The following is a 26,338-nucleotide window of genomic DNA, read 5'->3' on the forward strand; positions in this document are numbered from 1 at the left end:
CAGCCTGTCCTCATAGGACCGGCCCTGCTGCCCCCTGATCATACGAGTGGCCTCCTCTGGACCCTCTCCATGCTGTCCACATCCCTCTTGATTTGGCAGCTCTGTACTGCCTTCTCTCAGATTTGCAGGGCTTCACCACATATCAGTCTTCATGGGTGTAGTTGACCCACAATGTAGGTTTGTACAGGTCGGGGAAGGTGTTCAAACTCACTAGTCTCACACTCTTCTTCCAGGAGCATTTCAGCCAGGGCAGCCAGACCTGTCACTGTTAGCTTCTTTTATCTGCTAGTTGGTCCAACAGAAGCAGCGTGGAGCTAATGTCACAGCAAACATTCTCACACTTGTTTCACAAGGGAAAGCAGCCAGGAGAGAACATCATGGCTACTACTTTTTCACATTCATTTCACAAGGGAAAGCAGGAAGACGCTGTCATCAGTTCATGAGGAAAAAAGCAATAGGGACCTGATGTCATGGCAGATATTCTCCCGCTTGTTCCCAAGGAAATTGGTAAGGAAGCAGCAGCCTTATCTACAGTGGTGTGCAAACTCAGTTCCAAATTTAGCTCTCCATCTAGAATCTAATGCTCTGAAAATCGGTGCAAGCTTCCTCTAAGGAAAGTCTCTTGGTGAGGCAGAACAGGCCAGCCTGACAAGAGGCTACAAAGCATGTACATCAAGTTTCAGTCACCTTCTGGTTAAATATGGGGAGTTTGTCACCATGCACGAGAAAGAATATATGAGGTTTAGTTCCCTTGTTACTCATCTCAGGGTAAACACATCAGCTACAGGGAAGTGGCTCGTTTGAATGAATCAGCTCCAGTGTACACCCAGTCCAGTATTTTCTGGACAGTGGCCTGAGTTGGATGCTTCAAAGGAAGCATGTGAACCCCATAGTAAGCAGCAAGAAATTGAACTCACAGGTTCATGTTCACACAACTGGTGTATGTAGTTACCAAGGACAATTTAGTCAAATTTAGTCAGCCCTCCACAGCCATTTTATATTCACCATGGTACTAACTCCCATTTCAAAGAAACCAGTTGAAACAGGCATCAGCTTCATATCGCCCATCACAGGCTGGCTGCTCCTGTGTCTTTGGGTGTTTTTTTCAAGCACTTTTCTGGAAATATAGAACATAAACCTCCCTTCTAGCAATACTTGCTTCCCTCAGGGTTACGACAAACAGTTTTGCACTTAGGCAAACTCCCATCAACATAGACATGTCTTCACACCAATCCTGTTGATGTCTAATTATATCTCAGCCGTCCTTGAGTTACTTTAAGCTCAAAGTCCTTTTCAGATCATAGAAAAATAGGCGGGTAGGGACCTCAGGAGGACATCTTGTCTAGCCCCCTGCTCAAGGCAGGAGCATCCCTATGTAAACATTAAATAAAGCTTCTTGACTTCCTCTTTGAAATGGTATAGCATCACTAAATGCGTTTTATGGAAAACGAAACCAAAGTAAAAGGAGTTGAGGACACTTGGAGATACACTGCCATAGGTAACTGTAGAATCCAAGTACTTCTGTCCCCTCAGGACCTGTGCTGTGAACCAGTGGAACTATATTGTGATTCCTGTCTATCCAGTCTGTGCATTGTGCGTCTAGGTGCCTTCAGGGCAAGTTACAGTCTCTCATTCTTTCTATTAGAAGTCAGGTGTTAACTCGAGTATTTAATCAATAAGCTACCCCAAACAGCAATTGATCTTTAATGAACTAATCATCATTTTTAGAATCCTTTCTGTTCTGCTGATACCATGTGACTGCAAGAGTCATCAGGAGAAAAGACAGTAAAAAAGAAAGCTTTATAGGATAACAACACCCCAGTGAAATCTAACAAGAAACCGTGATAGGCAAGGCTGAAAGCGAGTCAAAAGTTACACCATTCAAGCAAATTGTGTCCCAGCCTCAGCATTTGCCACATAATGAGCTGTAATATATTACTCTCCCGGTCAGCCTGGGACCATTATGCCTAGATGTCAGCCTGCCCCTGATATGCTGCCACTAGAATAGGCTTTATCTCTGATAACAGTGATTGAAGAGTTATCCTGTCATTTTTTTCAGGCACTGGTTGCATCATAGGTGAGTTAGGTCCTGTCCCTTTCTAATCTCTGATTCATTCCATTTTTTATGGCCTACAAAGTAGCATTCCAAACAGTAGTTTCCCTTTACCATTTCCTTCAGGCCTAGGTCTTTTCATTTGCTTTATTCCCAAATATTATAAACTCAAAAGGGGATGATTCATGTCTCACAGAAAAATTGATATAATTTCTTCTAACTGCATTATTATACTCTTAATATTCAAGTCTCAAGAGGTTTTGGGGTTTCTCCTGCACATACTGCAATCCAACAGGAGACTGCCACAGTTAGCATCATCTATTCCATATTGCATATAAGTATTACTATTTCCATAAGGCCCGGAAGATTTTGTCCCCTCTCTGCATCACTTCAGAGCAGTGTAAACCAGCATGATTCCCATCTGGAGAGAGTTTGGATAGGAAGTGTAAGTTGCATCTCTCTGCATATGCTCACACAATGCTGCCAGTTTGTATGGCTCACAAGTGGATCTCAGGCTGCCAGAAATTGGATTTTTATCACTTCATGGTACTGCCATGGGGTAGATCAGGGGTTGTCAACTGGGGGTATACCCAAAGGGCTACATGTGGGTGGGCGGGGATGAAGCGCCACCACACACCATTCCACGCTGCTGCACAGGCACTGCCTGCCTGGCCAGATCCTCCACATTCGGCCTTGTGCCACCGCCCCACTCTGTGTCCATCTGCGTGCCACCTCCCAGTCCACATCCAGCCACATGCCCCCACCCTTTCCCGCTCCATGTCCAGCTGTCAAGGGTACACTGATCCAGAAAGGTAGAAAAACTCTGGGTTAGATTGTTGTTTGGGCAGTGGACAAAGATGGACACCTGTTATTTCTCCCACACCCCTTTTTTTTCTTCTGGAACACGCTTCTCTCTAATCCTTTGATAGCAGCTGCCTTTCTAGGGTCACCACTTTGCTAGCATTGTAGAAGGAGGTGAAAGTATTTGCCAGGTTCTGATACAGCTTTTCCAAGAGCCCTGATTGGGCACTGGGAATGAGTAGTTTTTTCAGTTTCTTTTTGAGCAAATACTGCTGAAGCTGCTGCTGAAGGGCGGTAAAAGCAGGGTATATTTTCACTTCTGCATCCTTCACAAAATCCTGACTATTCTTTATTGAAATTTCTTGAAAAGTGCCAGCTGTTCAACAAATGTCTTTTTTTACTAACTTTGCTTTCGATTGACATACAATTTTTATAATTTCAGCTTCCATATGTAACATGTCCGTCTGCCTGTCTCTTACACACACGCACGCTACATACATACACACAAGTCAACTGTAGAGCTAGAAAACGTGGGGAGGAATGAACAGCATTTGAGCTAGCTCCAGACATTGTGTGGGCTGGTGCTGTTTTGCCAGCATGGCTGTGCCAGAGCATCTCAGCCCTAACCTACTATTATAAAATCCTTAAATCCCACATACTACAGTGCTGCCGATATGCTACAGTGCTGTTGTAGGCATGTCTTACTCCAGTCAAGGGACTATGCTCATATTGCCAGTCATGGTCTATTGTTCATCCTGCTCTTGCATCCTGTCACCCCCACTCAGCATAAATATAGTTTTGCCAATGGCTTTCAGTTCTAATCTCTTCTGGACTGCCATTCAGATCTGCTAATGGATCTTGGGCCATCTTATCTGTGAATCTTATCTCAGTCCCAGCCTTTCCTAAGGGAAAAAACAATCATGTTTACAGTTATGATGTGGATAAGACCTACTCTGAACTAAAGGGAAAACAAACATATTACTTCTGAGATCTACACAATTTTCATGCATCTAGATCCCCACTTACACAAAGTACATTCAGTACCACCAGTTAAATATCCAGTGAAGTTCATTAGGTAGAGGTAAGCAGTGTACATCAAGGAAACTAGCTTTGTAAGGACCATGGACAGCGCATGAACTAACATGCCTTTCTGCAGCGCTTCCCAAAATTTTCCTCAGCATGACCCCGTTTATGACTCCTCACTCCCAACCTGCAGTCCCTTAGCCTTGACAGTGTCTCTCAATCCCAACTTGTAGCCCCCTGGCCCTGCAAGTGCCCCTCAATCCTGACCCACAGCCCTATGGCCCTGCTGGTGCCTCTCCCTCCCAACCTGTTGGCTCCCACTCCCGCTGGGTGCCCCAGAGCCAGGGCCTGCAGCCCCCTTCCTCCCCGCCAGCAGCACCCAAGCCTCAGCTGCTGCCCGTGGGAGGTGGCAGCTTCTGTAGCCAGAGCAGAGTGTGGAGCCCAGCTCCTACCCCTTCCCCTGTCCCCTCCTCTGTGAGCAGCACAGCCAGAGGAGAGCCCTTGGGAGATGGAGGAGGAAGGATGCAAGCTGCCTGCTGTGGGCTTGGGGTTCCCTCCCCTTCTGCCCCTCCCCTGGGGGCTCCATGGCCCAGTGGGTGGGACCTGGGACAAGAGAGAGTGCTGTGCTGCCACAGCTGCCAAGCTGAGGTGCCCACTGCTCTCTTGGCAGCAGTGGGGACACAATCCTATGGTGCTGCTGTTGCCGCATCTCACCTTGGTGGCCATGATGGTGCAGCGCTCCCTCCTGCGCTGGGTCCCGCCTGCTGGGCTGTGGAGGCGGTTTCTGCCTGGAGCTGGTCCAGCCCTGTTGCAGCTCCATAGCCCACGGTGGGCACAGAAATCTCGCAACCCCAACCGCTGATGTTGCAACCCCATTTGGAGTCACAACCCACAGTTTCAGAACTGCTACCTTTCTGACTGTGTCTACATGTTCATTAATGTGCCATAGTTATTGTGCATTAAGTTTAGTACTTGGATAACCAATATGCACTAATTTGCCATACTCTGCGGTAGTGCTGGTGCACAGGTTTTTTTGGACATTAACTGAGCAGTAGCCTAATACTGCTGCACAGTAGCGGGTTACCGTGGGTTTTGCCTGGCCTGCTACTGTGCAGCGTTATTAAGCTACTGCACAGTTAGCGTCTCATGTAGACACACCCTCTGTAACTCAGTCTGTGACTTGAGAAATCACAATAAGCTTAGTGCTATTGGAAGGCACCTAACCAAAGGCTTTCATATGCAGTTTTCCAACATGTTGCCCTTCCAATACAGATATGAAGGAGAACAAACTGCTAGAACTTGAATCCCATCTCCAGAAAATCCAAATCAGTTCTTACACACAATTAAACAGTTCGCAGATACAAGTGATTTCAGTCACAGTGCATCTGAACCATATTTAAAACCATATTCTAGAAGAGAATTGGAACTATTCCTTGATCTAACCCTTGGCCGTGAGATTGGCCAACTAGTAATAATTAGAGATAGTAGAAGCTAGGTGGGGGGAGGGAAGTTGCTTTGAGGGGTGCATCCCTGCGCTGCTGCCCTCATTGCAACCCTGCATGCAGGAGGCACATCGGCAGGGCAGTGCAGGCAAGCAGCAGTGGGGAAATCCTTGTGTGGCCCTGCTGCTGTTTGCCGCATTGGGTCGCACCCAGTGGGCTGGGGAGGCTCCTGGGGAGAGAAGCAGGGCAGCAAGGAACAGCGGTGAGCAACTTCTCTGCAGTGCTCTGCGGCTGCCTGCCATGCTGGGTCATGCCTGCAGGGCTGCAGAGGCCCTGGGGGAGAAAAGCATGGTGGCAGGGAACAGCAGTGAGCAACTTCTCTGCATGGCTCTGCTGCTCCCTGCCACCCTGCTTCTGTCCCCCAGGGCCTCCCCAGCCTGGCAGGTGCAATCCAGCATGGCAGGCAGCAGAGGAGCTGCGTGGGGATCTGCTCACCCCACACTGCCCTGGTGACACACCTTCAGCACCTGCTACTGTTTTGAGGGGCATAGCCTTGTGCCATTTCCCTCAGTGCAGCCCTGCATGTAGTAGGTGCATTGCTGGGGCAGTTCAGGGCGAGCAGCAGTGAGATCCTTTTGCATTTCTTCTGCCTCTAGCGGCACTGGGTCATTCCTGCAGGGCTGCAGAGACCTCGGGGAGTGAAGCAGGGTGGGGGCCTGAGCCCGAAGTCTGTGACTGTCCCCTGATACAGATCTGGGGGGGCGTGGGTTCCCTCTGTCCCCCGGGAGTGTATGCTGTGGCAGAGAGCTGCCCAATCTGAGTCCAGAGCAGAGGGGTGGAGGGCAGGGGGCTGCGGACCCAGGCCTGTAGCCCTGACAGATGCAGGCCCCCTCCAGCAGGGCTGGGGGAGCAGGGGCTGTGAGTGGGGTGCAAGGGGCACCCGCAGTGCCAGGGGAACTCTGGGGACCCTTTAATTTTTATCATGGTGTCGCAGAGCACTTAGGTGCCCTGCGCCTGAGAACAGGGACGGCTCAAGAGAGGCCCCTAGTGGTGAGAAGGGGGAGGTGCAGCTGCCAGTCACCAGGGCAGCACAGGTGCTGGTCACTGGGGCAACCAGCGAAGCCTGCTGACAGGAAGGGGCAGGGCTTAGCCCTTCTTAAACCCAGGCAGGAGGCCAGGATGGCAGTTCCCCTCTAGCAACAAAGGAGTGGGGAGCTCAGCCAGTGTTGGGAGAAGGACAAGGAGTGACTGCATGAGTATCCATTGGTTGCTGCCAGGGACTGGAGTATTTTCCCGGTAGGGATCAAATGTTGTTTGACCAGGCGGTTTAGCTTTATGTTATAGCCCAGGGACTTTGTGCTTTGTGTTTACTGTTTACCGGAGGACCAGGTGAGGCTATTAGGGGTTGGAGGAGGCCTCATAGGGACTCCATGGTAGCGTGGGGTCCTGGCGCCTGAGAGGGCACAGCATCTTTGGGATGCATTGGCCCCAGGCCTAGAGTAAGAGGGGGGCAGCGAGGAGCCCCGAGAGAGAGAGAGGGAGGCGGCGAGGAGCCCCGAGAGAGAGAGAGAGAGGTGGCAAGGAGCCCCAAGGCGGGGGGGCGTCGAGGAGCCCTGAGAGCGAAAAGGAGGGCCAAGACATAACAGGGCCCTGGTCAGATTACATCAGGACCATCTGCAAGGCCTGGGCTGCAGTGTAGGGGAGGAAAAGGAGCCTCAGGTAGTGCCCCCTGTCATCGGGGTGCATAGAAGTGGGCAGCCTCCCGCTGATTACAACAGTCTATTAATAGAATAAGATTAAGGCATGGCAGGAGAGTAAGCAGGCGGTTGGCCCATTACAGGAGGCCGGAGGCATACCCGGAGAGGCTTCAGTAGTAGTACTCCTGTCACAGTGGTGCATTGGCTGGGAAAGAAGCAGAGAACCCTTGGGTCCACGTGGAGAGGGAAAAGAGGATGGATGCTAACCCCCGACCCAGAGTCGGGGAAACAAGATTTGGATCGACCACACCCAGTGGTGCAAGGCTTACGGGATCAAGCAGCAGGACAACCAACCCTGCAAGCCAGTGAGACTGGAAGCACCTGACCCGGCCCAACGGTGCAGGTAGGAATATGCGGCTACACAGCCTGAGTTGGCCGTGAGGCAGCAGATGAGCTGCCCACACCGGTGGTAGAAATAACTATAGTGGGAAAAAGAGTAGTGGCTATGCTGGACTTGGGCTCAGCGCAGACCGTGGTGCGGAGCGATATGTTACCGGCAAGAGAGATAAGACAAGTGGATTGTGCAAGGGTGCAGTGTTGGTGCGGGGACCCCCTTGAATTTGACAGGATGAGGGTCACTCTATGAGTAGGCAATAGGACCCGCCGGATGCTCATGGGGGTCGCAGACCATTTACCCTCCCTGTGGTACTAAACTGCGACTGGCCCAAGTTGTTAGAAGAAATAGTAGGCGTGAGGCACAAAGCGACTACGGAGGGGTTTGTGGGCAAAACTGAGCAACCCTCCCCCGAAGAGGAAGCGGGACAGAGGGTGGATATCGCCCAGTTGGGGGAAGACGAACACTTTCAACTGGAACAAAGTCAAGAGACGGACTTTTAGCGGGCACTGCAGAAACACCTCATTTGAAGGAACGATGAGGTATTGAGGCCGGAGCTGATGAGAACAACCCCAAGGTTCGAGGTGAGGAACAGCCTCCTATATCAGATCGAGCAAGGGAAGTCAGAAGGCGAAGAGGTTGTTCAGCTGTTGATCCCGCGGCAGTATCGATGGGCTTTGTTAAAGGTAGCTCATGAGCTCCCCATGGGTGGGCACCTAGGTCGGGACAAGACACAAACACACGTTCGGGCAAGGTTTTATTGGCCAGGTATGATGGGGGAAGTGGCGAGATACTGCGCTTCGTGTCCTGTCTGCCAAAAAGCAAACCCAAGGCAGCCTGCAAAAGCTCCGTTAGTCCCGATGCCTCTGGTTGAGGTCCCTTTGAGAGGGTGGCAGTAGACATTGTCGGGCCACTCCCTCGAAGTAGCACAGGAAACCAGTACATATTAGTCTTACTGGATTATGCAACGTGGTACCCGGAAGCTGTGCCAGTGCAGACAGTGTCCGCACCAAAGGTGGCGAATGAATTCTTGAAAATATTCTCCTGGGTAGGACTCCCTAAAGAACTACTAACTGATCAGGGGATGAACTGTACATCACGCGTGTTTGAGGCAGTAAGTAAAGCCTTGGGAATCAAGCATCTGAAGACGGCCATGTATCATCCTCAAACAGACAGGCTGGTGGAACGTTTTAATCAGACATTGAAACAGATGCTAACAAAATTTGTGGTGGAGAGCCCTCAAAATTGGGACAGAATGATACCTCCTTTATTGTTTGCAGTACAAGAGGCACCCCAGGCCTCCACGGGGTTTTCACCTTTTGAATTATTATACAGCTGCCAACCAAGGGGAATCCTAGATCTAATTAAAGAGAGGTGGGAAGAACAACAGAGTAACGACCAGAACATCATCCAATATGTGATCCAACTTCGGGGATGCCTTGAAGCGGCTTGGAACACGGTTTTAGAGAAGCCCAGCAATGGCAAGTAAAGCATTACAGCCGAGGCGCCCGGGAAAGAGAGTTTGATGTGGGGGACCGCGTGTTGGTCCTATTGCCAGACAGCAAAAGTAAATTGCTGACCCAGTGGCAGGGACCCTATAAAATCATACGCCGAGTAGGGCCCATAGACTACGAGGTACACCAGATAGATAAGAAAAAAAAGCAAGTATATCACGTCAACATGTTGAAGTGGGAGGCCCAGGAGGGTATGTACTTAGTCCCTCATCCCGAGGAGTTGGAGTTGGGACCCCTGTTAGCGAAGGAAAGTGGACTGGGCGATGTAGAGCTGGCCCTGCGCCTGTCAGAAGAACAGAGGAGTCAGGCTGCTGAGCTAGTCAAAAAATTTAAAGATGTATTCCGGGGAACCCTGGGGGAAGCTCAGGGTGTGGTACACTGGATAAAAACTCCTCCGGGCCAGGTGATACGTGAGAATTGGAGACAGATCCCCCAGCGACTCCAGGGCCAGATAAAAGCTGAGCTGGCAATGATGCTGGAGCAAGGTATAATATGCGAATCCCACAGTGACTGGTGAAGCCCCATCGTAGTGGTGCCTAAGTCCGATGGAAAAATCCGTCTCTGCATCGATTATTGGAAGGTAAACGCAGTGGCCAAGTTTGACGCTTATCCGATGCCCAGAGTAGATGAACTGGTGGAAAACATTGGGCAGGCACGCTACATTTCCACTCTGGACCTGACAAAGGGTTACTGGCAGATCCCAGTGGCTCCTGAGGATCAAGAAAAAACAGCATTTGCCACCCTGTGGGGGCTCTTCCAGTTCTGCCTCATGCCGTCCGGGTTGCATGGAGCTGTGGCTACGTTCCAGCGGCTAATGGACAGAGTGTTGTCTCCCTATGGGGGTTACGGTGCAGCATATATTGATGATATTATTATATATATGGAGGGCTGGGATGAACACCTTGCCGTGCTGAGAGCCGTAGTGCAAGACTTAAGGAAAGCGGGGCTGACAGCCAATCCCAGGAAGTGTACGATAGGAAAAGAGGAAATGCAGTACCTGGGGTTCCTAGTAGGAAGTGGAAAGGTGAGACCTTTGCTGAGCAAAGTGGAGGCTTTGCGGAGGTATCAGGCAGCCCGTACCAAAAGACAAGTAAGGGCCTTCTTGGGGCTGGCCAGCTATTACAGGAAATTTGTACCTCACTTTGCAGATGTGGTTGTACCGTTAATGGAGATGATAAAGGCAGGGACCCCAACCAAAGTAAGATGGACACCAGAGGCAGAGAAGGCATTCTGAGCGGTGAAGGATGTGCTATGCTTAAAACCACTCTTATATACACCCAACTTTAACAAACGTTTCCTGGTACAGACCAATGCATCAGATGTGGCTATCGGTGCGGTATTGGTGCAAAGGGAAAGAGAAGACGAGCACCCTATAGCCTGCATAAGTAGGAAGCTACACCTGCCGGAGCGGAATTATGCCACGGTTGAGAGAGAGTGTCTAGCAATTAAATGGGCCATCAAAACACTCAGGTACTATTTATTAGGGCGGAAGTTCACGTTGGTCACTGATCACGCACCCCTGCGCTGGTTGCAGAGTATGAAGACCGATTAATGCAAAACACCTGAGGTGGGTCCTTAGCCTTCAATCGTATTGTTTTAAGGTGGAACATCACCCAGGAACCCAGAATAGAAATGCTGACTTTCTTTCAAGACAGTACGAGGAAGAAGAGGGACCAGAAGGAACAGAGGGACCCCCGACAAGAGAAACAAGGGGGCGTATATTTAGAGACCCTAACCTCGCTGTTAGGAGGCCGAGTGACCCCTCCAATTTTGGGATCTCCCGGGGGGGCCAGTCAGGCAGGCAACTGGAGAAGGAAAGCCAAGACCTGGAGAAGGACAACTGGAGCGAGGCAGGAGAGCAGCAGGGAGACGGGCTCCCAATGATGATAATAATGTGCCTGCTGCCTTCTTCAGCGGGACATGCCCTGCCCAGGGCTATTCTCGTGAACATTTAAAACAGGGAGGGAGGACCGGCCTAAGCAGCGCCCTACCAAGGTTGGCTAGTGTGGGGGGACTACCTGTGGTAGGTTACTCTCAACAAATCCCACACAGTGCGCCTTGGGTAAAACGTGAGCAGGAGATGCCTAAAAACCTCCACCTCCTATACCTAAATGGCTGGGTGCCTGAGGAAATGGCCGAGAGGAGAACCCCAGGCGGATGGAACGCATGACGAAAGAAGTATTCAGCTCGGTGAGTCTGGAGTAAAAGGGGGGGAGATGTGTCACAGAGCATTTAGGTGCCCTGCACCTGAGAACAGGACAGCTCAAGAGAGGCCCCTAGCAGTGAGAAGGGGGAGGCACAGCTGCCAGCCACCAGGGCAGCACAGGTGCTGGTTACTGGGGTAACCAGCGAAGCCTGCTGACAGGAAGGGGCAGGGCTTAGCCCTTCTTAAACCCAGGCAGGAGGCCAGGGTGGCAGTTCCTCCTCTGGCAGCCAAGGAGTAGGGAGCTCAGCCAGTACGGGGAGAAGGACAAGGAGTGACTGCATGAGTATCCACTGGTTGCTGCCAGGGACTGGAGTATTTTCCCGGTAGGGATCGAATGTTGTTTGACCATACGGTTTAGCTTTACATTATAGCCCAGGGGCTTTGTACGTTGTGTTTACTGTTTACCGGAGGACTGGGTGAGGCTATTAGGGGTTGGAGGAGGCCTCATAGGGACTCCATGGTAGCCTGAGGGGGTGCAGCATCTTTGGGGTGCATTGGCCCCAGCCCTAGAGTGAGGGGGGCGGCGAGGAGCCCCGAGAGGAAAAGGAGGGCCAAGACATAACAGGGCCCTGGTCAGATTACATCAGGACCATCTGCAAGGCCTGGGCTGCGGTGTAGGGGAAGAAAAGGAGCCACAGGCAGCCCCCTGTCATTGGGGTGCGTAGAAGTGGGCAGCCTCCCGCTGATTACAACAATCTATTAATAGAATAAGATCAAGGCATGGCAGGAGAGTAAGCAGGCGGTTGGCCCATTACAGGAGGCCGGAGGCATACCCGGAGAGGCTTCGATAGTAGTACTCCTGTCACACATGGATTTTGGTTTTTTTTAGCAGAGAGTTTGTGATATTTTATCAGGGAAAACCAGGATCCCTGAGCATGAGGCAGAGGCAGCATTTAGAGAAACATACACCAAGTGGTTATTCGCTTTTCCTGTTGTAATACTATGAAAATTATAGCAGGAATTACTCCTAGTTCATTAAACACTAGAACATACTGCCTCTGTAATTATCTAACATAACACCTTTTTCACCAACAAGCAGGACACTGGGAAGGAAGTCTTGGAGTAGCCTTGTGTCTTCATGCCACCCATATCAAAACAGTAGTAACTACAGATTTGGAACCAGTGTTGCATTGTAGATCCCAGAGATGCTGGAAGTAGAGAAGTACAATACTGCTTGGCTTTGGTGCTAGCATTTCTATCTGCACAAGCAGAAATGATATTGCTTTGAGACAGCAGTGTACCCTTGTCACAGGAGCACTTAGGTGCCCTGTTCCTAAGGAGTGAAGAAGGGGAGCTGCCAATCTCCAGGGGCAGCTCAGGTGCCGGTCGCTGCGGCAACCGGGTGGTCATGTGACCGGAAGGGGGCAGAGCCGGGCCTGTATAAATAGCCCAGGCCAGATCCTAGCCAACAGCTCCCCTCTGGCAGCCTAAGCGGCAGGAGCTCTGCCAAGGAGCAGACTAGGAGCTGAGCAGCCTGAGCGTCGACATGCAGATACAGGGTGGAGAAGACCCTGATAAGGAGGTGACGGACGGTTAGCCAGGTTGGCCTAAGGTTTATGTTACAGCCGAGAGGCTCTGTGTTCTGTTATGGTTTTCAAGTTGTTGTGACTCCAGAGGGGGAAACTTTGGTTGGTTGTGGTGATTATTACTCCGGAGGACCAGGTGAGGCTGTAGGGGCGAGAGGAGGCCTCACGAGGGCTCCCCAGTAGTTTGGGAGTTCCTGGTGCCCAGCAAGGGCACAGAGAGCGGTGCCTGAGCCGGCACAGTAGTTTGCACCGGTGGTGCGGTAATGTGGGGGTGAACCCCAGCCCGGGGGCGGGGGGCAGATGTACCAGGAGAAGTGCCAGGAGTGCAAGGGTGCAACAAGGAAGCTCTGGGAGTGGGTGAGTACACTAGGAAGAACCCTAGGAGAGGGTGAGTGCACCGAGGGAAGCCCCAGGAGCAGGAGCGTGCGCTGAGAGGTGCTCCAGGAGCAGGCGTGGGTACCAAGAGAGGCCCCAGGAGTAGGCAGGGCATTTCTGATTGTTAGAAACCCTGTAGGGGGGAGACTAAAAAGGATCCTAGAGGGGTTCCTCAGTATTGGGGACCCCGAGGGGCCTAAAAGGCCAGGTAGGGCTTTGGTCGCCTGAGCCTAAACGGACGCCAAGGATTGACAGGACCCGGAAGGGTCAGGCAGGCCAGGTAAGGCTCAGGTCACCTGAGCCTAATCGGACTCATAATATTGGCAAGAACCCAGTAGGGTCAGAAAGGCCAGGTAAGGCTCCGGCTGCCTGAGCCTAATCTGATATCCACCATTAACTGACTTCAGAGGGGCCAGTAAAGGCTTAGGAAGCCGGCCCAGTTGGGGGTGAGACAAGCCCAGAGGCGCCAGACAAGGTATGCTGGTTGCGAGACAGGCCCAGGGGCGCCAGAGAGGACGCAGTAAGAAAGAAGGACCAGATATCATCCAGGAAGAGCTGCGAGTGCTGAAGGGGAGGTAGGAGGCACTCATTGCCCATAGGGGTGGGGGTGTTGGAGCACCCCACTTGGAACAGAGGTAATACCAGCACGGTGTCAAGGTGAAAGTAAGCAGCCTCCCTTACTGAACTTTATAAGAACAAAGACGTGGCGGGCGAGAAGAGGGTGCTGGATCACCTTAATTGACACGGCAGGGGGCGCTAGCGAGCTCACGGCCGCTCGCAGGCCCCACTCCGTGACACCCCCATCTAAGAAAACCTTTGTTTAGACCCTGGTAGCATACAGCATGGCATTGGTGTAGAAGCTGTCTCATAGGTGAGATGGCAAAAGGGCTAGCTGGAAGTGTTGGTGGGACAGAGTCACGGGCCTGAGCTGAGGCTGATTCCTGTCTGCATATTGCAGGAGTGGGCAGACGTGTGCTGCAGAGGGCTCCGGAGTGTCCATGCGTACATCCTGGTCTATGACATCTGTTGCTTTGACAGCTTTGAGTATATCAAAACTATTCGACAACAGATCCTGGAAACAAGGTAAGTGCTGGGCCCTTCTGAGTTACAAAAAGAGCCCTGTGCATGACTCAAATCTGTTTTCACTTGTGCATCCTCTTCAATTATATACTGGGCCAGAAGAGTAGGTTAGAGCTCAGGTCCCTGCAAGAATCTCATGCTCCTATCAATGCTGATTGCCCTAGAGATGAATGTCTTCTGACAGGAGCAAATTAGAATCAAGGCCCCTTCCACCAGCACTTACTGGTAATTCACACAGGCATTGTAAAAACACAAAGGGTAGCAAATAGGTCAGAAAAGAAATTTCCCAGCTGCTAGCAGCTACCAGTGAGATATTAGGATCCACAGTTGGGCCATACTGAATCATTGACAAACATTTTTGAGTTTCTTAACAATATTTGTAGACTGTGTGAGCTGCAGAGTTGTTTGCTGCACTGCATGTGACATGCCCCTCCAGGCAGAGCAAGATGTCCTGCTGACAGGCCCAAAACAGTAGCTTGTTTGCCACCCTTGTGATACACATGGGTAGCTTCTGATTGCTTTCTTGTGCCATCTGGACAGGCAGAGCAAAGTCCTGAGGACAGGAAGGTGTTCCCAGGAGACAAATGTTAGCCAAGAGATAAACTTCAGGGATGTTACAAGTGAGCTAGTGGGGAAGAGAAGAGCTAGAGGAGAAGGAATAAGGGAGCTGAAAGGAGCTAGCTGGGGACTGATTGGGATTGATGGACTGTGACCCTGAGGTGGAATGGAACTAACATAACCATTTCATATTCCCATTCTCACCATTGCTCTCTGAATCGTTCTTCTTTTCAGAGTCATTGGCACCACAGAGACCCCCATCATTATCGTAGGCAACAAGCGGGACCTGCAGAGAGGCCGAGTCATCCCCCGCTGGAACGTCTCCAACCTAGTAAAAAAGACATGGAAATGTGGCTACATTGAGTGCTCAGCCAAATACAATTGGCACGTCCTGCTGCTCTTCAGTGAGCTCCTCAAGAGCGTGGGCTGTGCCCGCTGCAAGCACGTTCATACCACCATCCGCTTCCAGGGGGCACTGCGCAGGAACCGTTGCACCATTATGTGAGGCTTGCTCACTATGCCCATACGTACACTCAGAGACCAGAGTCTTCTCTAAACTGGAGGAGCATGGCCAGGAGGACACAAGCAACTCTATTTTCAAAGGAAGCAATGTCAGTGGCATGCCCGTCTCTCCTGGATGAAGCCTCAGCATGACCTGCCTCATCCCTGCCTAACCTTAACATACCAATGGCATGGCCTGTAGATTCAAGGCAGTGGTGTCATGCTCTGCCTTCCACTCCCATCAGCTGCATTGGATCATGGACTGAACTATGCAGTACTTCATGAGAGAAAAGAGGTTAACTGTCACCGTGGAGAGAGAAGGGACAGGGGAAGTCTCTCTGTTTATATTGCAGACAGTTGGTGAGCCATGACAGCGTGGAGCAAGGCAGAGCTGGGAGGCTACCACCTGGTTGTTACCCAAGGGTGACAGATTGGGTGGCCAGCTTGCCTTTCAGGGAGTGGATATCACATATGAAGGAAGGTCATAGATTAAAACCTCAGATCCAAGCACTTCCAAATTTTGTAGGTGTTTTGATCCAGAATTTTACTCATTAGGTCCATCTATGACACAGCAGATATGGGGCTCTGTAGTGGGGCGTGGGGACACAGCACTATCTGAATAAAAACTAGAATTTAAACCTGATCATTGGGCTTGGCACCCATCAATTGATCCATGGCAGAAGGGAGATGATGTCAGGGAGACCGTGGTCCTAAAGCTCAGTTTATAAACCTCCAGAGCAGGTCAGAATGTCACCACATCTCTCTGTCTTGGGCCAGTCACAGTCACAGTGCATTTGTCTCTTCCCCTGGCCATTTGCATTGTGCCTTAAGACTGCTATTCTGTGCTTAGCCAGGCCCATCTTATAGCTATCCTGATCAGGAATATGCCCTTCCCCACCCTGTCCCCTGTCCATGGCTTACACCTTCTCTGAACCACTTATTCACCTCTGTCGCCATGGGTTCCTGACTATATACACTGCACTGTCAGTGTGCACTCCGAGGTTGTCCTGCCACATAGCTGTATGCATCTGGCCCATCCTGAGTCTGCTCCCCCCATAAGTCTATTCCACTGTACATCAGACTGTAAGGCCTATTTTCCCCAGCACCTGTCCTGCTATAGGTCTCATTCTTCCGTACTTTTTCTTTCTGTATGTCTGTCCCATCAAGCTTTTCTCTCCCAGTGTCAATCCCATCCTGCGTGTCCTCCTCTGCAGGCTTCTTTTCCACAGTTCCAAGCACAATCTTTCACCACTTAGTGAAGGCAAAAGATGGGAGTGGCAGGAAACTCTCAGGGCCCAGTCATTTTTGTGGGGAGATGCATGAAGCTCTCATTGACATTGATGAGCAAGCCCTATTGGTTTCCTCTGGACAGCCTCCTACTCTTGACAAGTGGCAGATTTCCAGAGAGAATGGGCTATCCTGTTAACATCAACTGGATCCTGTTAACACCAACTACCTAATGCAAACATGTTCCCGAGTGGAGTGAAGCTGCATGCACCTTTGGCTCGCTGTGGTGACCAGAGATGTCTTCACTGCACTCAGGGACATAAGGAACCAACCAGCCTTAAATCAACAGGCCATTCATTCTCCCACCAGGAGAGAAGCATGTCAGCAGGGAAGCCAAATCCTCCTTCCTTTCACCCTTTCTATCTGGAGCTTCCTCCCTCGAAGGACAGAGTGGCCTGACAGCACAAGGCACAGCTGAATTGAGGGTTTTATTTTTTTATTTCTGGAGAGAATTTTCCAATGGTACCAAAAAAGAAAATAAATTACCCCAAAAAGTTAGGTTCTACCCTCCTGTTTTCTTCTGATCTATTTCTACAAGCTCAGAGCCTTTTTTAGAATCTCAATAACATGAGCCCAGGTCTAAGAGGTCCCCTTACTGCTGCATCTGTGTCCACATTCACACATACATGCATGTCCACCCACCTTCCTGCTAATGACAAAGATCTGGCAGCTGTTTTTTCTTCCTTCCTCCTTTTTATCTTTTTCTCATTCCTTGTTTCAAACAAGCTATTCCTTCAGCAGGTAGGTTTAAAGCAAAATGATCCTGGTATTCTTGGGGCAGTACCGCTCCCCCTCAACACAGCCCGCATCTAACTACACCGGCTTTGTCTGAAAGGTACTGGATTCTACCTCTTCTTGCTAGATCTGACCACTGTCAGTTGTGTACCAATTAGAAAATGATTATAATACTGAAACAAAACTAGGCATCAGCCTACTTGAAGGATAAAGAAAAGAAAATACTGTGTATACAGGTATAAGCTGATTTACTGAGTAACAGAGATACTTTGGCTAATATAAACATATGGCAGGACTTATGTTAATTTACGCCAAACCAATGTTGCCTCCCTTTGTGCAAAGGAGCATTTGTGTCAATACATATCAGGTCTGATGACAAAGTCATCCCCAGCTCTATATGCGTCACTTGTGGGGACTGGTTTATTAACAGCATAGGAGATGAAAGAAGAGTCACATACCATTAGAAACTCATCGGCTGTAGTTTCACATAAGTTGCCCACTAAATTTACCCTGGCTTAAGTCTACCTTGTAAAGACTGATGGACATATACATTTTTCAGTGACTCAGCTTATATGCAGGTATATACAATTTCCTAACAAGTAAAGCTGTCTCCTTAAACTGTTTAAAAGGGCTCATAGGCAGCTACAGTGGATCTCAACTTCCCAATGAAAGCAGCTTAATTCACAAACACACATACACTCCGTGGAGCCCAGGACTGTCATAATAAAACAAGTGAGACTTAAGAGAGAGGGTTCATTGTCCAGGCTTTACAAGGAGGATGTGCTGTAAATACCACTGTTAAATTTTCTAGGCTCTTCTGTTATCACTTCTTCCTAAACAATCCTTTCTCTAAATAAAACTCTTACAAGAAACACTGATGCCATCTCATGGCAGACTCCTGAATGGCATTGTGTCAACACTGAATTTGTTTGAAGGCAAGCTGCAAAGGAATGAGAAGTAGGGTATGAGCCTTTTTTCCCCTTCTTTATGATAGATGATTGAGGCCTGTATTTTTTTTAAGGTTCATTTCTGCTTTTATATTACAAATTCAGCTTGTCTATTCTTTTTTCCCCCAAGAAGATTCTGTGGGCAAGTGGAGACGTGTTTGGGTTATAACATCAGAGACATCTTCTAGGTGAAAACAGATTGGGAGGAGAACTGATTTTTATTTAGTCTTTTTTTAAAAGGGCTGTTTTGTTAGACCCTCTAACTCAAACATCTGAGAAAAAAGTCGTCTTTGTTAAAGGGTCAATTTGGGTAGAAAAAGCTCTCGAACCTTATCAGAGACCAGCATGTTCTCTAGCCTGCCCAGCCATGGAACATCTATGGTAAAAAAGTAATAATAATAAAAAAGCAGATAAGAAAATCCAGGCCTCCTTTAGCTAGGAAAAAGACATAAGTCCAATATTTTCTCCTTGACAGGTCCCATTTCACAGGAATGCTATTCTCAGCTTGGTAACACTTTTTATTAAGAGTACATTTTTTAAAAAAAGAACTCAAACAAGTTTCACTTTTTTGACCCAGTCCATGGCACTTTGGAGACTGTATAATGCTTAACAGCAAAGGCACTTGGTAGAATATGGATTACACTGAGGTCAGTTTTGCAACTGGAATTGTGGTTAGCTTTCATTTCCACTAGAGAGGATAGCATAGTAGCATGAAAGCAAGAAAAACTTGCAGCTACGACAACCTAGTTCTTTACATTTGTTACAATGCTGCATATTACAGACAGTTGGCACTTTGCTGTACCCACAGAGAGCAGCTGTTGGCACCTAAGATCTATTGTTCATAAACAATAGGTCCTTATCACTTCGGGTAAAGAAGAATCTCTATTATCATTATTGCATCTGTGACACATAGTTGAGTCAGTCCAGTAAAAGGCAGTGATACATATTCATAACAACCCATACATTATGCTATAAATAATCAACTGTAAATTCTAGGTTTATGAGTCCACTGAGAATCATAGTTGATTAACCAAACTACTCAGACTCTGTGATCAAGGTCAGTAGAAGCTCTTGCTGGAACTGTGATCCCAGAATTAACTGTTTTTTGTTATTTATTCTGTACCCTGCCTGTAGTACAAAATGTAACATGTTTTGCTACAGGTTGTCCTAATGTAGGGCAGGGCAGTTATTTGAGCTGGCGGGAACTTTGGTGAGCCATTGTAAGCTGGGCGAGCAACCCTGCTCCCCCCACCAGCTCACCAAGACTCCCTGAGTGGTTCCTGCAGGCAGAAAGTGCTCAGCCAGGTGGATGGGATGAGGTAGCGGGTAGGGAGTGGCGTCTGGGCATGAGGCAGCTGGGGCTGGGACCAAGATCTGGATTGCAAGGTGGAGATAGCTCAGGCCCAGAGCCCAGGGCAGAGGTGCGATCTACGCTCTGCGCAACGGATCGTAACCGGCCCAAACTGGGAGAGGGATGGAGTGTACTCCTGTGACCTGGCCCCCTGCCCCCATCCCAGCACAGGCACATGTGGGCAGCCCCAATACGGTGCAGCTGTGGAGCAGTACAGCCTGGCAATGCAGGGTGGCCTAATCTGGTCACAGTGCTGTACTGGGGCTGCCCACGTGCAACTGTGCTGGGGTGGCGGCAGCAGGGGCCAGGTCATGGGTGTACTCTGCCCTCCTCCTGGGTCAGGCTGGTCACAGTCCATTGTGTGGGGAGCAAATTGTGGCCCCACACTGTCACCACCCCACAATCCTGGCCCCAGTCCCACTCCCAGATACTGCTTCCTGCCCATCCGTGGCCCCATCCTATCTGGTTGGCCCAGCGCACTCTGCCTGCAGGCTTCCCAGGCCAGTCTTCATGGAAATCCTGCCTGCTCCGTCCAGCACCCCTGGTGGTGAGTGTGGGGTGGACAGGCTGGGGTGCCCAGGCAGCAGGGCTGGGTCTGGCAGCAGCAGTGACACTGGCAGCAGCAGCCAGAAGGAGCTGCCGCGGCCAAGCCTGCCAAGGAGTGGAGTCCGGCCATTGCGCCGCCTCAGCCCCCCGTGCCGAGTAGGGGGACTGGTACTATGGCCCAACCTGCTCCCTGCACCTGGGCCAGATAACATCCCTTGGCAGGCTGGATCCAACTGGCAGGCTGTATTTTCCCCACCCCTGTCCTCATGCCAGCTCTTTGATATTCATTGACACATTATGTCCAAGTTATTGTTCTCTTGTCAACTTTATCCCTTAATCTTGTTTGATAAGAAAATTAATTTGTAAATGCATATAATAATTATAGCATTTATAATGTGCTATAATGTAAACATATCACATAGTAAGCCAATACATAGATTATTGTAAACCTGTAGCTTGCAGTTCATAGCACAGTTACAGGTTTTAATATTTTGAAATACCTTATAAATATAATTATGTTTTATAGTAATTTATAGGCAGAAAAATATATTCGTATTGACAATACTTATAATTTATATAGTGCTTTTCAGCATTGATGTGAACTGCAGTTACAGACGCCAAATCCTCACAACAACCTTGAGGGTTTAGTTATAATTATTACAGGCAGGAAGTCTAAGGTAGAAAAATTAACTCTGTTTCCCAAGGTAACAGAAATTGCTGTTGGCAAAGCTGCAGTTAGAACGAAGGAGTTCCACACTGCCAATCCCATGCTAAGAGCACCAGAAGGTGTTAGTTGGTGTTGGTACTGGGATGTGACCTCACCAACAGGTGGGAGAAAGAAACAAGGTCAGTAATATTTACAAAGAAGCTGTTTTTGAATGGTTTAATCAGAAATGTATTTATCAATAAACTGTTTACAAATCAACCCTTAATATAAAGTGTTACCATACTCTTCCTATAAACAGGTTTCTGGTATAAGATGGAACATTTCTCAATCTGTGTTTTATTCACTCAGCTCTCTTTCCATGGCAGGAAAATTGTTCCCAAGCCTTCTTAGCAGACGTCTTCCCTGGGAGGCAGAGGGGAGACTTGCATTGCTCTTTGCTATGTGCGCCTGTTGTTCATCATTCTGTCTTGGAGGAAATGTGCAGACTGAAGTGCAATTTATTTCATTCACTATCCCCACCTCCCCCATGCACATTCTTTCTTCTGTTTAGTTTGGGGTTTTCTTGGACCTGGGTTTCTACTTCCTCTTTGATTTCTTGTTAGAGAGTCCTTAAGATGTCTGTAAAACCTGTAACACACTGTACCCCTGTTATTTGAAATCAGATTAAAATCAGGTATGTTTTCCCTTGTTCTGTACCCACGTCTCTGTCATTTTCTTTTGGTGTCTATTTGTTTTCCTGCCTCTGCACTCCTCTTCTTTATCAACTGGCCAGCATGGACACCTTCCCATTTCTGCAACTCAGAATTCTAGTGGATCAGACCCAAAGTCCATATCAGGGCCAGACACGGGCATGGGCAAACTGGGAGGGCGCCCAGGGCCTGGACAGAAAGGGGGCCCAAAAATGGTAATGTTTTTATTATTATCATCATTATCTCTGGTGAAGGGGGAGCCTAATTCTAAAAGTTAGCCCAGGGCTGCCAGGAGTCTAGGTATGGTGCTGTGTCTGACACTGGTCCATACCAGAAGGTTCAGAAAAGTTGTTATAACCCCAGATCAAGCAGATGAGAGATAATCTGCTTGTATGTGAGATCTCATCCTGATTGCAAATAGTAGCTTAAACCTGGAGCATTAGGCTTAACATCTCCATAATTATTGTTGCTATTTATTATGTTAAGTCTGGAAATTCTCACTATGCATAATATAGTTCAATCAAATCCTCATTAACGCCAACTCAGCATATTTCTAAAGCTTTTTTTTAATGAGCTCATTCCATCCCTTCAGCATCAACAGTTTCTGACTGAAGCAAATTACTGATGCATGTTGTTTTCTATACTATTGACCCAGTTGGGGTTAGAACTGAAATAAAAAGCATAACTCTTTACTGTTCAGCTTAGTTGATTCGTGCATGGTGCTACTGCCCTGAAGTCATGAGTTCAAGGCCAGGTTGGACTAGATAATCTTTCAATGTCTTTTTATAGCCTTAATTCTGTATGTGTAAGTGGTTACATACCTGCTGTTGTGGTTCAGGCGTAGAATCCTTGTCTGCCACACAGTCGAGGGACTGAAGGCCTGGATTGGGCTCTGTCTGGCCTTTGGATTCTGTCTCAATGGTCTAAAGGGGGAATGGAAGGTCTGGGCAGCCTCCACTCCTCCATATTCTTGCCTATGTGTATGCATCAAAGGTCCTGATGACGTCTCACGCATATACCATGATCCAGAAGGATCCATGCTTGCCTGCTATATGTAGTTACATTGGAAATTTGCTGGTTTCTTTATAAAGAGAGGCTGAACACTTTTCCTTTGCAGCTAAAATAACAACGAACTGGCTTGATGATTGTGCGTCCCAATAGCCACAGTGTAGTGCCATGGGGCAACAGGATACAACACCATTCCACTGAAAGAGAAGCTGAAAACTATGGCACAGTGAGTGAGATGTACCTTGTTACTAACGAGAATGGCAGCTCTGGCACAGAGACCTTTCTTACTCTTGATGTCAAGAGCAAAGGAAAAGGTCTGGGTCTAGTGGCTGTGATTTTTTGCACTCTGATGTACCCTGAATTCTGCTGAATCAGCTTACAGATGAACAGAAATAACAAGTAAAAATTATCCTGACACAGCCTTGTATGGGACAGCACTAGTCTGGCCTATTAACCTCCCCCCCCCCCCACAATGAACCACAACACAAGGACTATTCTCGCTGGTGATGTGTGGTGCTCCCACCCATGGAGTGCCTTGGGGGTGTCTCATGGAGCAGCTCAGAACAGGGTGTGGCTTAGGTTTCTTGAAGTTACTGGTCTTGAAGTTATGAGGTCTGTGCTGAGTTGAGCCCTTTAAGAAACACCACATAAAATTGCATATGCTGTCCAGGGGCAGATGCACTTACTAGACACTTGGGTCTCCACTGTCACTCTGATTTGTTTGGCCATGTACATGGTGATGATATTGTACTGCTGTAAATGAGATGAGATACAGGAGGAAATAGGCTGTCTCTTTTTGTCCTGAGCCAAATTCCACCTGGATGCAAAGAGACCTCCAGTGTTTGATTCCTTTCCATACCAAAGGAAGTGTCCTTAAGAGAACTTGCAAAGCCCAATGTCCCAGGGAGCAGGGTGACGCTGGCGACTTACCTGCGGTGCGGAACGACGCTCCCGGGAAACCCACGCGGCTCGTGAGCTGGCTTTATGTGCAGCTGTGGCCGGCCGGTGACATCAGCACCAGATGCCGGCTGACGAAGATAAAAACGATGGCGGCTGCAGCGGAGGGGGCAGATGGCCCCGGGGAGGGAAGGCAGCAGGCGTCTTGGGAGGAAGCTGGCTCCCGGAGGCATCCAGAAGACATTAGAGGGAGAGAGTGAGGAGCTCCTTGGTGAGGAACCCCGCAGGATTCCCCAGCAGCCGGTGAAGAAAGAGCGGGGGCTGACCGGGACGTTGGAGAGTGGGAGCAGCCGCAGGGAATGCACAGGACTCAGGTGAAGGACTGACCCGGAGGGGAGCAAAGGACCCGGATGAGGGGTCATGATTGGGGCAGGGTCGCCGCCCGAACTCCAGAAGTGGGGTTAGACGAGGCTTAGGGGACCAGGGAAAGGGGCCAGGAGCCAACCCTGTATCCAGGGCAGCTCGACCCTAGGCGTTTAAGGGACGGGGCCCTGGAGGAAGTGGGCTGGGCTTGACGGGCCACAGAACTCCACTGAGTCGGCTCAAGAAAGGTGGCGTGAGGCCGGGGTGCAGGGGTGGTGGAGCCCCGTGTACATCCGCTGGGCCAGACCTGGGCAGCGAGGGACCTGCTAGGCAGCCCACCCATTGGCAGGACATCAAGACTTGGCAGGCAAGAGCAGGATTGGCGACGCAGGGAACGAATAACCTCAATGCCTTTAAGAGCCCTTAGGCCCGGCTGAAACATCAGAGCCGTATTCTCGGGGTAACTAAAGCCTGGTGGGCATACCCAACTATATTACAAACCCGATACCTCTTCTTACCCATTCAGGAGTTCAGAGCCAGATGCTGGGCTATTTTCAGGGATAGTATGCCCCAAGACAGAGTGCAGCCTGAATCTTAGTGCATATAAACTAAATAGAGATCTCTCCAAATCCCTCAAAACTCTGAATAGAAGCCAGATTCATGCCAGCACTCATTGGAGGCAATACAATAAGCAGGTGAGTGGAACTGGCACTATTTCAGTTGGTTCTTCCTCAGACCTTTCAGCTTCATAATAAACCATGCCTTAACTACCTCAGCAGGTTGTAGATCATATAGTGAGATGAATGCAAACCCAGGAAACAACTAGAAAGGCATCAGCCATCACCCAGGTCTCCTCAGGCCTGTGTCATGTCAGGAGGAAGTCCTATAGAATTCTTTAGGCTTTCTTTGTGAGTCTCTAGAATTTAATAAGGCCTTTCATTGCCAGTGTAATTTAGTGATTTAAAAAATCTATTAAAAGGAGTTCATTCTCTATTTGGTGCTCTAGGTTTTGAAAGCATTTCTGGATAGTTTAAGTCTCAGTTGGCTGGCCTAAGGGGGAACACTCTGGATTTGAACCAAAGACAATGGAAAAATTTCCCTTATCTTCCTTGGGCTGTGGGCCAGCCTCTAGGTGCTGGAAATGAGTGTGAAATGACTCCCAGGTGTCTCCCTCCCTCAGCTGAGGCACTTAACAGAAGTTACGTTAGTTGAGAGGACAGAGCTGAAGCATTTTTTATCCAATCTGAATTTTTAATTAGATTCTGGGGCTATATAAAGTGGAGGCATAAAAAGTTTCAGAAATTAGCATTCCTGAAAGCTTTTCTGTGTTGCTGTTTAATGTAGACAGGCTTAAGTACATAACTGCTACATTTGGTGCATGAGTCCAAAATTGATGTCCTCAAACTTGCCTGACCACAGAGGGAAGTACCTTTCTAGCAGTAAAGTTCCCCAGACATCTACAGACCTGCTTGTGGGCATACCCCATAGCCCTTACATCTTGACAGTACTGAGCAGCTAGGCACCTACCTCATGCTTAAGCCCTGCTACAATTCACAAACTTGCACATTCTGCTATTTTTCTCCTCTGCTGCACTTGAATAAATAGGTTTTCTTTTAGGATATATCACCCAGTTAAAAAAAACAGCCAAAAAAGGAGGTGGTATCCGTCACCCTTTATTCAATAGCTAAACACACTCTGGATATGAGAGATCTAGTTTGACGTTCAGCTTCTTTCACAAAACTGGGAAACTGCAAATTAAGTAGCTCCCTAATCATGGTGTAGGCATAAGAGGTCTAAGTCAGGTGCCTGATGAATTCGTTTGTGGCTGAGAAGCCCAATTCAAGAGTGACAAAGCTTGTTACAAGTTTCACACGCTCATGTGTCCACGCTGCGTTCTTTTTTCCTGCTTTTCTTCCAAGTTTACAGCATGCTGCTTGCTTCTTTCTCACTTTGCTTCCATCCTCTGGATCAAAGCCGCTTTGTATTGAGCTGCACCCAGTGCCAGATGTTCCCTCCAGATTGCATGGGATTCTGTGCACTTCTTTCTCCCAGCTTTCTACGCTGAGCAACTTGCACATGAGATGCCTGCACAAGATTAAGTCATTCAACATCAGTCTCCTGATATGCCTAGCACATGTAGTCCACATTTCTGAATATAAAACAGGGCTGACAACACACGTCTCGTAGATTTGAACCTTCACCTTAATTGATAGTTTGCTGTTTTTCTATGCAACATTTTTGTAATAGCCTGAAATTCTTAGCTGGTTTTCCAGTTCTGTTAGTCAGTTCAGTCCCATGCACCAGTATAGGCTGGGGGCTGACAGGCTGGGCAGCAGCTCTGCACAAAAGGACCTGGGGGTTACAGTGGACAATAAACTGAATTTGCACCAACAGTGTGCCCTTGCTGCAAAGAAGGCTAACAATATACTGGGCTGAATTAATAGAAGCTTTGCTTCCCTTCTATTCGGCACTGGTGAAGCCATAGCTGGAGTACTGTGTCCAGTTTTGGGCTCCCCTGCTACAGAAAGGATGCAGACACATTGAAGAGTCCAGCAGAGGGCAACAAAAATGGCTCAGGGACTGGGGCACATAACTTCTAAGTAGAGGCTGAGGGAACTCAGCCAAGGCAGAGATGGAACTGGGACTAGCTTCCCAGATTAAGGACAATAAGAAGTCCT

General features: G+C 48.9%; 1 protein-coding gene across 1 annotated transcript in view; it reads left to right on the forward strand.

Moving 5' to 3' along the window:
- Positions 1–21,390, forward strand: part of RASL10B (RAS like family 10 member B) — a 30,494-nt gene extending 9,104 nt beyond the window's left edge. The window contains exons 2-3 of the mRNA XM_019545373.1: positions 13,990–14,114; positions 14,904–21,390. Coding sequence (XP_019400918.1) covers positions 13,990–14,114; positions 14,904–15,174 — 396 coding nt within the window. The 3' untranslated portion in view covers positions 15,175–21,390. The remainder of the gene's footprint in view (positions 1–13,989; positions 14,115–14,903) is intronic.
- The last annotated feature ends 4,948 nt before the right edge of the window (positions 21,391–26,338 follow it).

This window comes from Crocodylus porosus, unplaced genomic scaffold, assembly GCF_001723895.1.
Source record: "Crocodylus porosus isolate Cpor-Errol unplaced genomic scaffold, CroPor_comp1, whole genome shotgun sequence".
Lineage (NCBI taxonomy): Eukaryota > Metazoa > Chordata > Crocodylia > Crocodylidae > Crocodylus > Crocodylus porosus.